The 14365-nt window shown below is 45.9% G+C and overlaps 1 protein-coding gene and 1 long non-coding RNA gene across 8 annotated transcripts in view; both read left to right on the plus strand.

The window, feature by feature from the left end:
• LOC146870457 (uncharacterized) overlaps positions 1-13837 on the plus strand; it is a 421457-nt gene extending 407620 nt beyond the window's left edge. For all 6 annotated transcript variants that reach the window (XR_014978139.1, XR_014978140.1, XR_014978134.1 and 3 more), the window contains one exon: positions 13602-13837. This is a non-coding gene — a long non-coding RNA (uncharacterized LOC146870457). The remainder of the gene's footprint in view (positions 1-13601) is intronic.
• On the plus strand, positions 1058-5942 carry LOC146870459 (uncharacterized). Of its 2 annotated transcripts, none has more exons than XM_085641665.1 (2): positions 1058-4129; positions 4223-5942. In XM_085641665.1, exon 1 carries the CDS (start codon positions 1147-1149, stop codon positions 3352-3354), a length of 2208 nt encoding a protein of 735 aa, XP_085497791.1. In that variant the 5' UTR covers positions 1058-1146; the 3' UTR covers positions 3355-4129; positions 4223-5942. The 2 variants fall into 2 exon arrangements, with proteins under 2 accessions (XP_085497791.1, XP_085497782.1); XM_085641656.1 differs by having other exon boundaries at positions 1058-4895; positions 5399-5941.
• Positions 13838-14365: the final 528 nt, after the last annotated feature.

The following is a 14365-nucleotide window of genomic DNA, read 5'->3' on the forward strand; positions in this document are numbered from 1 at the left end:
GGGGTTCCCCTTTTCTAGTGGTTTTTCCTTCCCAGCCTTGTTTGCTGTGGGGTTGTTTATGTTCATTCGTCTTAAACAGTTGCACACATCTTTTCATTCCCAGAATCCCTCTCTCTATATCAGCCTCTGACATCTGTGCTACCCCTCCTTTTTTTCCTTATTCTATTCTCATTTCTCCTATATTTGCCTTTTTCTCGAGTATATTATTAACCTCTTTTCTTCTATGGACAGTATTAAAACTTTTGGTTTTTCTGATGAGGACTATGCACGCCTCATAGGTCAAACACCTGATCCCAACAGACCCTTCTCACTCTCCAAAGGTCCCAATGAAGATTGGACCAAGTTGTTCAACCTAAAGAAGAAAACCAAACGTACGGAGTCTCATGCCAACTTCATGTTGGAGTATTTAAAGGCAGGAACAATCCCTATTGGCCTCAGAGTAAGAAACATACCAGGTCTTTTTGTTGAGATCAGGCAATTTCTCGAAAAATGGGCCCTGATATCAAACAGATGCTCTAGGGACTGGATGATCCTTATTGTAGAAACAGCCAGAGAGGTAATCCAACTATTAAATAAGGAAATCCAGGACCTAGAGGACAAACTTAAAACATCCAACGCCCTCGAGGAGGGTAAGAAAAAATTAGAAGAGATTACGATAGAGTTAGATTCTTTCAGTGAATATCTGTTCAAAAGGAAGACGGACAAGCTTAGGAAGGACATCAGACTCTTTTCACAGGAGAGGGCCTACCCCTACCTATCTGAAAACTTCTATTCGTCAACTAATGACAGTGTGACTGGCAACTTTGCAGGCCAGTGGAACAACAAACGTATCATAACATTCTCGGACACCACCGATTCTGACAGTGAGGGGCCATCTTACCAAACTCCCCAATATAGATCTGATGCAGAAAGATACCAAAGTGGGAATCCTTTTTTAGGGAACCGGAGGGGCGGATCCCGCCCTCGCTTTCAGCCCCAATACCGAAGTCAATACCAGAACACCTATCAAAGGAACCAACACCAGGAACAAGTACCACAGCCGAGATACCAGGAACAAACCCAACCACAGAGGTACATCAGGACCCGCCAGAACCAATACTGGCGAACATAGCCAAAATTCCAGTCTTTAATCTATCAGGTTATACAATGGATGACCCTACTGAGACACTGCTCACCAAAGGTCTTTCCTTTGTACCTTCTACTACTATGAATAAATTTGAATTCATGACAGACATGCATGCCTTCTTCCGAAAAATCAGACTCAAAAAATTCTTTCAGAATAGAAGTATCTCTGAGGACAATGAAAACCGTTCAGGCCTAAAACCCCCATCCAACTTTACACCTACCATCGATCAAGTTGGCAAAGAAGTCGACATTTTCGAAAAAGCCGTCCTCAACAAGATTGGAAAAATAACGGCCTTTGTACCCTTTCCGATGAACAATATCTCCAGGGAAGAAAAAAACGCATTAAACACCCTTAAGAAAAACAACGATGTCACTCTGAAACCATGTGACAAAGGTGGAGGTATAGTCATTTTTAACACAGATGACTATAAGAACAGGATGAATACACTCTTGGGGTCACCGAGACACTATTTAAAAATTACTGTCAACCCAGAACCAAGACTAAAACGGAGAATTCTCCGAATAGTCATGTCAGCCGTAGAAAGGGGAGAAATTTGTGAAAAGGAAGCAGAGTATCTTACCCCCACCTATACTCGGATTCCCATTATCTACGGAGTACCAAAAACTCACAAAGACCAGAAGGACCCCCCTATGAGACCCATCGTATCTACTATTGGGTCAGCAACAGAACCCCTATCAAAATATATCGATCGTTTCCTCCAACCCCTGGTCACCATGCTTCCATCTTATGTGAAGGATACAGGGCATTTCATTTCCAAAATAGAAGGCCTACAGTACGATCCTGAACGAGAGATATTAGTCACCATGGACATAGAGTCCCTATATTCCAACATACCTCAGGGAGATGCGTTGGAAGTAGTCAAAGACAAAATATATTCTGTGGCATCATTACAAAATAGCACATTCTTGACCGAATGTTTGGAAGTGGTTCTGGAAGAGAACTTTTTTGAGTTCGATGGTGACTTTTACCATCAAGTCCAGGGAGTAAGCATGGGGGCAGCCTGTGCGCCGAGTGTCGCCTGTCTATATATGGGACACTTCGAAGAGCGTAATATTTATAACGAGGTTGCCCCGTTCTATGAAAATGTTCGCCACTGGTCACGCTTCATAGACGATATTTTCTTCGTCTGGAGCGGTGACCGAGAATCCCTTAATGAATTCATTTCCTGGATCAATTTAGCCGATTCAAATCTTCATTTCACGGCACAAAGTAGCACTGAAAAGCTGGAATTTTTGGATGTCTATGTTAAACATGAGAGCAACCTTCTTCAGGTATCACTCTTTACCAAACCCACCTCCAGGAATACTCTGCTCCACTTTGAAAGCTTCCATCCCAACAGTCAAAAATCAAGCATTCCATTCAGTCAGTTCTTACGATTGCGCAGGAACTGTTCATCAATCAAAGATTATCTATTACACGCAGAGTCAATGAAACAAAAATTCCTCTTACGAGGATACCCTAACAGGCTTGTTAGGGATGCCCTCAAGAGAGCCAGATATTTTAATCGGGATACCTTGTTTACACCCAAGAAGGAAGAAAACAAGATGGAAAAACTGGTTTGTGTCATCAAACACTCTTCCATAAACCATAAAATACGACAAATCATCAATTCGCAGTGGCACCTCCTAAATCTGGACAATGAAGCAGAGAAGATACCCAAGCCTTTATTTGCATTCCGGAGGAACAAAAACCTAAAAAACCTATTGGTCAGAGCCAAACCACAAGAGCGGAATACTTTGACACAGAGATCCCTTTTTGGCAATACCCCGGTTCTTGGACATCACCAATGTGGAGGATGTCAAGCATGCCCCAACGCTATTGTCAACGACACCCTTGTAATCAATAATAAAACCATCAATCTCAATGAAATGACCAACTGTAAAACTACTAACTGTATCTATGTTATTTTATGCCCATGCAAAATCCCCTATGTAGGAGAAACTGGCAGAGAATGCAAAATACGCATAGGGGAACACAAATCTAACATCAGGCGAAATAACCTTTCAGCACCATTGGTCAAACATTGGATGGAGTCCAACCACACTGAGAAGGACTTACGTTGGACAATCTTAGAAAGGGTCCGCATGCAAAAAGGCACTGACAGCACCCGGATACGCAAAAAGCGAGAAGTCTTTTGGATCTACTTCCTGGATTCCAAGACTAGGGGGCTTAATGAGGAATTGCCCTGGGAGAATGCTATTATTTAAGCATTATATTAGAGCTATGTGTCCCTTTGAAAGAGACCAAAAAACGATTTGGATCCCTATTAATCTCTGTCATGAACTAACACAATAGATCCTCCATTGGTTCCCTTCGCTAAATCCTTTGGACACATACACAATATTATTAAGGCGCTCTTTAACTTATCTACCTGAGCCCTTATCACGAATTCCCTGTTATCGACTGCACTGCAGAATGTCAGGGATTACTGTATCTGGGAAGGTGCCGCATCACAAACAGCGATCATACTGGTGACCATAAAACACCCCGATCCGAATCCTCCTCAGAATCCACAGCCACCTCTTTGATATTACCCTAGGACGTGATGTCAGCCCCTGTTAGTATATAAGCAGCTGCTCCTAATCACACTGGTCGTTGCTCGCTTCGCAGTAAGCAGAGGACCAGCAGCGCAGCAGCATCTACTTTGATCTACGTGCCTGGAACAAAACGAAGAACTGAAAGCATCAGAAAGCTTCCTCTCGGTAAGCGCGTATAAAATAGGCATTTAGGCTAAGACATCAGCTCCCTCACTCGCTCTATCTGCACAGTTGCGTTAACTTTTTATTATCTTGTTATTTCGCCCACTAGATACGGCGGAGGAATTCTATTCTTTTTTTTTTTTTTTTTTCCCCCCGGTCACACTCCTTGAACTGAAATGGCGATTAATTAACGTGTGGAGTTACTCGCGTAATATGCGGAGCAGCGCCCACATTGATCTGCACACCTGGACGTAGGCGAAGGCCTGAACGCTTTAAAAAACCGGTAAGCGCTCAGATAATAGACTGAATGACTACGACTTCAGTTTCTCCGCTCTGTTAAGTGACGCTGGAGTGCTAACTCTATTTATTTTGTTAGTTGACCCTCCAGATACTGCGGAGGAATCCTATTCTTCTTTTTTCATCCAGCCACACGATAAACAGGAACAACGATACGCCCTAAAAGGTGATTAATCACATCTTTGAGGTTTTCACGTTTCATACGGGGCAATGATTAGTAATTAGCTTAACCCCATAATTAGCCTATTGCTAACTCTAATCACTTTGTCTGACTCACCATAGGCTGTGGCAGAATACATTTTCCTTTTTCTCACCAACCGTGGAAGCGTGAGGATAGGTGCACATCTAGCTGGAATTACGGGGTGGTCTCCCTAAAACTTAACAGGTGATGATTTACATCTTCAAGGTTCTCACTTATGACTTAGCTCTAGGATTCATATATATAAAGAATCACTAGCCCAGTTTGTTTTAACTGGTGTTCCTGACCCATTGACTCTTATTCGTTGCCTAAATAGTGAGAACAGAGAACACCTATAAATTGTTGATTTCATAAACATCACAAATCTAACAAACTATGCTTTATGTTAGAAATGTTAATCTTTCCTGATCTACTTTCTTCCTTAGATCTCGCATGCCTATAAGTTGAAAAGTTCCTCTACATTGCTATATATGTGTACCACTAGAAGTACTGAGGTTGCATCACTTAAGGAGAAAGAGAGATAATTATTCTCATCTTCCCATCTGATCCCTTGGTGAGCATGTCTCTTATCTTCCTTTTCCTAACCATCAGCTTCATGCAGATATAGCACCCCTACTTTTTATTACTGTCCTCGAAACTCACCCATCCCTCAGTTGATATCATTCTCTTGATGATATATGAATCCCCAAATGACATCTTTTATTTACTGAGTTTATCTAAATGCTGTTTACCAGATTTTATGCAACGGTATCCAGTCCTAGCTATATATTCAGGATTCCTTTTGATCAATTGCCAATATGACCTAACCAATTGTTGCATGTGTATTGTTTCATAAACTTCTCTCAAATTTGATTTTCTGTTCGTTATTTTCCATTATGTGTGCAACGTTCATAATATAATTAATAAGTTTAATGCTCAACCACTCATTTATCTGGACCAGTGTCTATCTTAGATGTATTTTGTATGTTGTAACTTTATAAATAATCAGTGTCATCTAATAGATATGTTTAGAATTAACAGTTTTGTGTTCACTAATTGTTATTTATCACTTGATAGGTCCCATGGAACTTATGTCTGAATAATTTCTTGCCCTGAAGAAGGTGTTGCCCCGGTTATAAGGGGGCGTCACACCGAAACGCGCGTCGGCATATTGAACTGGATTGTTCACTACACAGATTTATTAAGATACTACAAGAACATTTTTCTTGTTACCCCATTCTGTTTACCATATGCCATTCTTCTTTTGCACCCCTTGGTTTATGTTTAACACTTAAGAAGACTCGCTTACCATTATCTTGGGCCTGCATTTTGTTCTAATTTTAGTAGTTAGGGTCATGTGTCTTTTGTTATAATGTATGAATGCGTCTGAGTATGAATGAGTATGTGTGAATAATTTTATTCCACAGATTGTCCATGGGCACCAATGTATTGTAGGACAAATAGGTCCTGGGTTTTGTTTGTATGAAAATGGTGGTATAATGTTTAAATCTCACGTATTCATTGAATAAGTATTTTTCTAACAAGGTCAAAAATTAAAATATGGATTAATACCTCATTTTTATGTGTTTTGTAATCCTTACACAGTCCAGTAAGAGTGGTTCTTCTCTGTCTTAAGAAACGACTTAGATGCGTTTATAAAATAACTATAGGTACAGCAGATATTTTTTGTATTTACTAGTACCAGCCAAGGGGCCAGTCCTTTCGCGGGAGAGGAAATGGATGTGGTCAAAGGAGACGAGGGAGTGACCAACCCTCATCGAAGTGACTCGGCACGCATGGGGACGCTCACCCCCAACATACCCCCAGGGGCGAGGCGCAATGCAAAAACAACAAGGGGGAGAAGAGACCCAATCGCCTACGAACATCCAACGCCCGTAGGCGGAAGGCTGGGACTCTACCTACAGGAATGGCAACATATAACCACGGACAAGTGGATACTGAACGTCATACAACACGGTTACTGCGTGGACTTGGAGGGGACGCCTCCAAACAGAAAACCAAGACGAAGGCAACGCTCAGGTCAGGAGCTTGCTCAACTCAGAGAGGAAACACTGAAGCTGCTCGAAAAGAGAGCCATCGAGCCAGTGCCTTACAAGGAAAGGAACAAAGGGGTCTACTCGAACTACTTTGTGGTACCAAAAGTAGACGGAAATCTCAGACCCATCCTGGATCTGCGATACCAAAACAAATACGTCAGAACACAAAAGTTCAAAATGACATCACTACAGGAGGTGCTGCCCCAAATAAGGGACGGAGACTTCATGTCCACCGTGGACCTCAAGGATGCCTACCTGCACATCCCAATAAACAGAAGGCACAAAAGACTTTTAAGATTCAGCATCAACCAGGACCATTACCAATTCACGACCCTGGCCTTCGGGCTGAAATCAGCGCCAAGGGTATTGACGAAATGCCTGTCGGCAGTCGCAGCATACCTACGAAGGAAGGGGATTCATGTGTACCCTTACCTAGACGACTGGCTGATCAAAGCAAACACCCAAGAAAAGTGCGAGAAACACGCAGCACAGGTGACAAAGACACTGACGAACCTGGGGTTCTCCATACACTAGGGGAAGAGCTGCGGGCGGCCAGATTCAGAGGTGCCCTGCCCAGCGTTAGGCCAGTGCGTCCTGCGAGTTGGCACGACCGCTCGACCTGCTTCACTCTGCCTCCTAAGCATCAGAGAGCAGTGGTGGCTGTGGCAACTCGCTCCTTGACTGCACCTAGGCCTGCCCCTCTCGCTGCCTCGCATCTTTAACAAAGAGAACTTGCGGTGAATTCTTCTCTGAATACTGCAGCAATATGTTCCGCTCTGAAACCATGCAATTACCTATTCTATTACAAACCCAGTGATTACTTATGCCTTCCTCCAACCCTGCAGTGATTCACTAAATGCTGCGAGCGTGACGACATGTGATTATACAAAGCAGTAAATAAAGAAATAGAAGTGATGAAGTCTACATTGAGACATTTTACTAACGAGGGATTAAATCCAACTTTCCACCCCTGCTGTGACTTCTCATGCTCACACAAACCCGGAAATGATTCATCAAGCTCACTCAAACCGTATAGTGACTTATCATGCCTACCCAATTCCTACAGTACAGTTTCACACCAGGGGTATAGCCACCAGTGGTGCAACCGGTGCAATGCATCGGGCCCAGAGGTAGTATGAGGCCCATCTCCGAAAGCCACTTGAGCCCTGATCGTGCACCTAATTAACCATGCTGGAGTTCTGAAGGTGAACGAGCATTAAAGATGACTTTAAAGGAGGTGTGGCTTGGAAGCTGAGCAACATGGTGGCTCCCTTTTGGCCTCCGGGCTCTCCTCCACGTTTACCTGCATTTCTCAGAATCGCCGGGAAATGCGACCACCTGTTTTTTCACAGAATAAGCTGCCTAAGGCTCGCCTAGCCGATCTCTGTGCCCAGATCATGTGGGCCGATGCAAAGATCACCTCAAACTGTGTAGCTGATGTGAGACTGGCTTCAACAATGCCTTTTTTTCTAATTTTAAAGTGTGATAGAAACAAAGATTTTAGTAGAATCAAAACAAATTGAGACAATTTACTTGAAGATGTGCAAATGACGAATATTTGCTTAAACCCAATTTTCTCATATTATCGTTTGTGTGCTACATAATTTTATAAGTAAAAATGTATGTATGTGCAAGTGTAGTTGCAATTTCAATGGAAAATGTGGTGTCTGTAAATGATAGTGCCTACCACACCATGCTTTAGTAATATATTTGCGATAGTGACAGCATCAGAGAGCGGTGGTGGCTGTGGCAACTCGCTCCTTGACTGCACCTCGGCCTGCCCCTCTCGCTGCCTTGCATCTACTTTTCCCCCCTAGGTCCGGTGAGAGGGGAGTCTTTGCAGCTGAGGATCTATTTCGCTCGAACTATGGTGTTGCGATCTAGAAGAAAATTGTTCCAAACCTGTAATCTGTGTCTAATGGAATCAACGATCGTCGTTTTTTCCTGTCATCATTGAATGCAGCACAGCAGCCTTTATTTTGGGGATTCTGCTTACCTCATACCTGTCTCTACTTACTGGTGTACGTCAGACCTCACCTTCCCCTAAAGCAGTTAGCACTGGTGACAAGAGGGATAACCAGGCATAAAGGAACCAGGACTTCTGTAGGAGTCCCTGTCTAACTATAAACTTAACATTGGAACACAAAAGAACCCTGGGGAGAGCAGGATAGACCCCTACCACGCTTAGACAGAAGCTACCACCTTACATCAGCAAGGCTCGCCTCTCTGGCGAAGGCCCCCTCAAAAGGAAAATTACATAGGGGCTATTACTAAGTGATACTGAGGTAGGAGCTGTGAATCTTCTATCATAATCAGACACAGGGATTATAAACCAGACCCAGTATTCATTTCCCGAAGGCAGAGCCTGAAGGTCCTAATCAAATTGGATGGAAGCTCAAAAACACGTCATTCTCAGATTATATAGATGTATTTTGGTGGGTGTAAGACTTGATGATTACTAACACTCACTTTACAGGATGATGTCCCTGCCAATTGGGGTACACAGGAGCGTAGGATATTTCACATGGCCTAGGAAAAGGAATGCTGGTATATGTAGTACTCACTGAGGAATGATGTGATCGAGGACGGGCACGTTACAAAAGAAGTCTGTGGTTTGGTGCAGAGCAAGCACGTGATTAATTATCTGATTGGGGTGGGGTGTTAAGAAGCCAAGTAAGTTTACTGCAGCTGAGTGAGTCACAAACGTGGTAGAGATGTGTGCTGCAGCAGTTCGAGGAAATATTAACGTGATTACATCCTCATAGTAAGATCGATTGGGTATTACATCTGACTTTTAGCAGTGCCAGTTCAGGATGTGGGTGGAGCTAATATAGTGGGTAGAGCCAGTGGAGGAAGTGGGTGGAGCCGAAGAAAAGTATGTGTGGCCTCCCAAAAACATTTGAGCACCTGCACTTCATATTTTACAAATTAAGCACTGCTGGGGGGACGACTTTTATGAGGCGGTCGACGAGTCTATTTTTAAGGCGGTGGAAATGGCCATGACTCCCTTGGAGGAGCGCTTATCCCGAAAAATAGATCAGGCATGTGAACGCTTGGCCAAAGCCGCGCAGTCGTCCGCCTCTGGTTTGTCCACTACCGAGCCTACCTCGGATGGTCTTTCTCCTCCGTCTATCGGACCAGAGATTCGGGGGCAGGCCCTGATCCTTTTGCTCGCCTTATACAGGCTTTTCTATCTAGCTGTATCACGCCAGCGAATCCCGATACTACTCCTTCCCCCGTGCCTTCCACTTCTTTAGGGGGTGATCACGATGACCAAGGGGACGCAGACGCTTCCCCTGAGCACTCCCGTCCGTAGCTTCCTGCCAAACCTCCTGCTACTAACACTAATTTGTGTGCGGACATGCTAGACCCTGATGACGTGCTACACCCACGCTCCTCTGATTGGGCTCCCTCGGAGAAAGTCGCGCAGTATGTCACCAGCAGGATTAGGAAACTGCTGGAGCCGGCCACTCGCAATTGCCTTAGGGCGGAGTGTCCACGCCCTACTTTAGATGGGAAAGTGGCGGCGACTCCTGAGATAGACCCCCGAATGGCGACTTTTCTCCAAAAGTTCATAAAGGACCCGAAAAAGGGTATAGATCGATCCCGGCGGGCCTGCCAGGATAAATTACTGGACATTTTGGGGCCCATTGCCAAAGTTTTAGACATGGCCGAAGAGGCCAAGGTTTCTGGCTCGTTGATCTCCCCCGAACACCTTTCCTCGTGGGCCCAACGTGTTGTGGTATTCCTTGGGAACGCCAACTGCGTGCTTTCCACTGAGCGCCGCAGGTCACTTCTCATTAAGGTGGATCCTAAGCTAGGAGACCTGGCAGACACGGAGGCAGGCCCGGTAGCCGAAGGGGGCCTTTTTGGGGAACCCTTCATCAAGGAACTGGGGAGGTTTGTTAACACCTTCACCTCCCTGGACCGGGCCCAATTTTCCATCAGGAAGGTCTTCAGACCTCGGGTTTTCAGAGGGGCCGGACGAGGTAGGGGTCGCTCGTCCGGCCGTCCAAATCAAGGCAGAGGACAAGGCTCCAATCAGCAGTATCAGGACCAAGCCCGCTTTGGAAACTTCTATCCCACCAGGGGTAGGCGTGGCAAGAACAGAGGTGGCAGAGGAGGCGGTGGCTCCACTTCTTCCGGTGAGTGTACTCCCTTCTTCCCTTCTAAAAGTGGGGGGCCGGCTGGCGCATTTTTTTCCAATGTGGGTTTCTATCATGAGGGACGCCTGGGTTCTGCAGACAGTAAGAGGGTTTCACATCGAGTTTCAGGGAACACCGGTGCAGGAAAGGCCCCCCAGACCACTTCGTTTTTCCGAACAAGAAGCGGCATTGGTCGACCGAGAGGTTCAGGCACTTTTGTCCAAAGGCGCGATAGAGGAGACTTCAGTACACTCAAGAGGTTTTCTCAGCAACCTCTTTTTAGTAGACAAAGTGGGCGGAGGTCTACGTCCGGTTATCAACTTGCGAGAGTTCAAAGAGTGCCTAGTCTACCGTCACTTCAAAATGGAGGGCATACACCTCCTTCGGGACATCCTACGGCCGGGGGACTGGCTAGCGCGCCTCGACCTCAAAGATGCTTACTTAGCAGTGCCTGTCTTTCCTCCTCACCGCAGGTTCCTCCAATTTCAATGGCGGCAGAAAACCTACGAGTTCACCACTCTTCCTTTCGGGCTCTCTTCCGCTCCTTGGTGCTTTACCAAGGTTCTGAAGCCGGCGGTGGAACGCCTTCGAGCGTCCGGCTTGAGACTCATCGTCTACTTGGACGACATTCTGCTAATGGCGCAAGATCCGAACACCCTGTCGCGGCACCTACAACTGGCGGTAGACCTTCTCCAGAATTTGGGATTTGTGGTGAACGAATGCAAATCCACTCTAGTGCCCTCGCAGAACGTAATCTTTCTCGGATTCCTGATCGATTCAGTGGAATCTACACTGAGTCTTCCTGCACGGAAGCTAACGAAAATCCGTCACGAATTGCGGAGGGCCTTAGCACGTACTCGAATCTCCCTCCGCCAGCTGGCTCGGATTGTTGGGCTTCTCTCCGCCTCCATTCAGGCTATCTTTCCCGGGCCGCTCCACTACAGAGCCCTACAACGCCTCAAGGCGGAGCACCTCCGCAGAGGTCGTCCTTATTCTTTCAAGGTGACCCTGACAGCAGAGACCAGGGAGGAACTCCAGTGGTGGCTGTCCCACATGGAGGCTTGGAATGGACGGGCCATCTTTGGTTCAGCGCCCGATATCGTTATAGAGTCTGACGCGAGCAGATCAGGATGGGGCGAGGGATGTGGAGAATTCACCAAGGGAGGCGTCTGGTCCCCGTCCGAACAACGATTACACATCAATTGCCTGGAACTTCTGGCGGGATCATTCGCCATCAAATGCTGGACCAGGAAGTCGGTTCGATCCTGTTTCCTTCTTCGGATGGACAATGTGTCGGCGGTTCGATACACAAACCATCTTTGTCTGGATCGACAGATCTCGGGCACGGCGGAGTACCTGCCGGGTCAGGAGAACCAAGTGGCAGACTTCCATTCTCGTCATTTCCACTACTTAAGTCTTTGGAAGCTCCACCCTCGAGTGTTTGCAGTTCTCCAGAGCATTTGGGGTCCTTTCTCGATTGACCTCTTTGCATCCCGCCTGGATTACCAGATTGCACGGTTTTACAGTTGGAGACCGGATCCTCTAGCGGAGCACACAGATGCGTTCCTTCAGGATTGGCGAGGGGAGACAGGCTATGCTTTTCCCCCGTTCGCAATGATAACCCGGGTGTCAGCCCAGGTTCGCCGACAGCGGGCGACCATAGTCCTAATCACGCCGATTTGTAGATCTCAAGTCTGGTTTCCAGTTCTTCTGGAACTTTCCTGGGATTCTCCGATCCGACTCCCCCTGTTTCCGACTCTTCTTCGGAGTCCGGAAGGCCGTCCTCACCCGTTGATCAAGCAAGGTTCCTTGACTCTAATGGCGTGGCGGATTACAGGGGACGATGGTCAGTCCCGGGCCTTTCGGGAGTAGCTGAGTCCTTCTTGGCCAAGGCCTGGGAAGATAGCACTCTCAAACGTTACCGATCCACATGGAGACGATGGTGTCGTTGGTGTCTGCGACGCAGTTTCAATCCCGTGGCAACAGATGTCACAGCTGTCTTGAACTTCCTGGCCTCCTTAGCAGAGGAGGGGCTACCCTACAGAACCATCAACACCTTCAGATCTGCCATCTCGGCGGGCCATTCCTTGCTGGATGGTAATCCTGTTGGAGAACATCCCTTGGTTTGTAGGCTCCTCAGGGGTATACGCCTGTCTTTGCCCCCGGAACCGCGTTATTCCCAGTTATGGGATGTCAATAGAGTGTTGAACCTGTTACAATCTTGGCAACCAAATAGGTTTCTATCTAGGAAAGAGCTTTCAGCGAAATTGGCCATGCTTCTGTGTTTGATTTCCTGCAGAAGGGTCTCTGATGTCAGAGCGTTGGATGTCTCTGGTCTGATTTTTTCCCCTACCGGTGTCACTTTCACCATTCGTAGACGCACCAAGTGTGGAACTACCACGATCTCCTATCCTGCTTTCCCGGATTCTCCTAAGCTCTGTGTTGTAGCAGGCTTAAAAGCCTATGAGGAGATGACGGAGGAGTTGAGGCCCCCGGGTGAGTGGCAGCTTCTTATTGCTCTCAAGAAGCCCCACAAAGCAGTATCTTCGCCCACGATTGCACATTGGGTTCGGTGGATCATGCAGGAGGCAGGTATAGACCTGAGGGCCTTTGGTGCTCATTCCACAAGAGGAGCGATGGCCTCCAAGGCTTTTACCCTGGGAGCTCGTCTAGAGGACATCCTTAATGCAGCGGATTGGTCCTCAGACTCAACCTTTAAGCGGATTTACTTTAAACCGGTTATTGATATGGCTCATCTGGTAGTGAGCAAGCTTTAAACGAGCATAATCCTCGCCTCCGGTACTGACATAGAATGAAAAATTTCCTAGCTAGCGTAACGGAAAGTTTCAATTCTATTAAGGACTCGGAGGCGAGGATTATCCCACCCAGGGTACATCTGCGTTGTCTTCCCTCCCTCGTACTGGGGTAAGTAATGAATTTATGGGACATTGTGTCTTTGCAGTTTACTGAAGTACGTGACATTCTGTGGTTTTTTTGCATATGCTCTGTTGGATTTTCTCCGCAGGATTTTTTTCCTAAGCCATTTTCCATTGCTTACGCCTTCGTTTATAATTCCAGGATACTCGAACAAACAGGAATCATGAGGTGAATGCGGAGGCTGACCGAGCGACGAAAGAGGAAGAGTTGCCACAAACAGATGACTAAAGCTAGGCTGGAGACTCCTGATTGGTGCACAGATGGGGACGCTCTGCAGTGTGGACACTCTATGATTTTTTGTGTCTATTCCCTGTGGTTCATGGGAATGTTAGTTTGTGACTTTGAAAGGCTGCTACTAATAAAGTGAAGAAAGTAGAGCATAATCTTCGCCTCCGAGTCCTTAATAGAATTGAAACTTTCCGTTACGCTAGCTAGGAAATTTTTCATTATTGATCACACCTCCCTCCTAATAAATTAATCTACCACAAAACACTGGAGGAAACGCATGCAAGAGTTTCTTTAGAGCACAACACTAGCCCCATTAATCAAAAATAACTAACAATCCCTAATGACCACCAGACTAACCACAGACCTTGAGTACTGAAATAGTGTGCTACCTGCACAAAACACTTCAATATCTCGTCAGTGGTAGTAAGAGCTATATAAAGCATTTGAAATACAATAAACTGGCTCCTTTATGGTGTGCTAAATTCCATACTACAGATTTCGTTGTAATACATCATGTTTGCAAGCAGATTATCTTTTATTTGAAAGAGCAAGATAACGAGAATTTAAGTGGTTTGTGAGACGAGTGATGGTGTGACCATGTATTATAAGCCATAAAGTCCTCTCTGCTGTATGTTAAAAGGATATTGCAAATCACCTTGGAATTTGAATGGCCTACA

Source organism: Triturus cristatus, chromosome 1_1, assembly GCF_964204655.1.
Source record: "Triturus cristatus chromosome 1_1, aTriCri1.1, whole genome shotgun sequence".
NCBI lineage: Eukaryota > Metazoa > Chordata > Amphibia > Caudata > Salamandridae > Triturus > Triturus cristatus.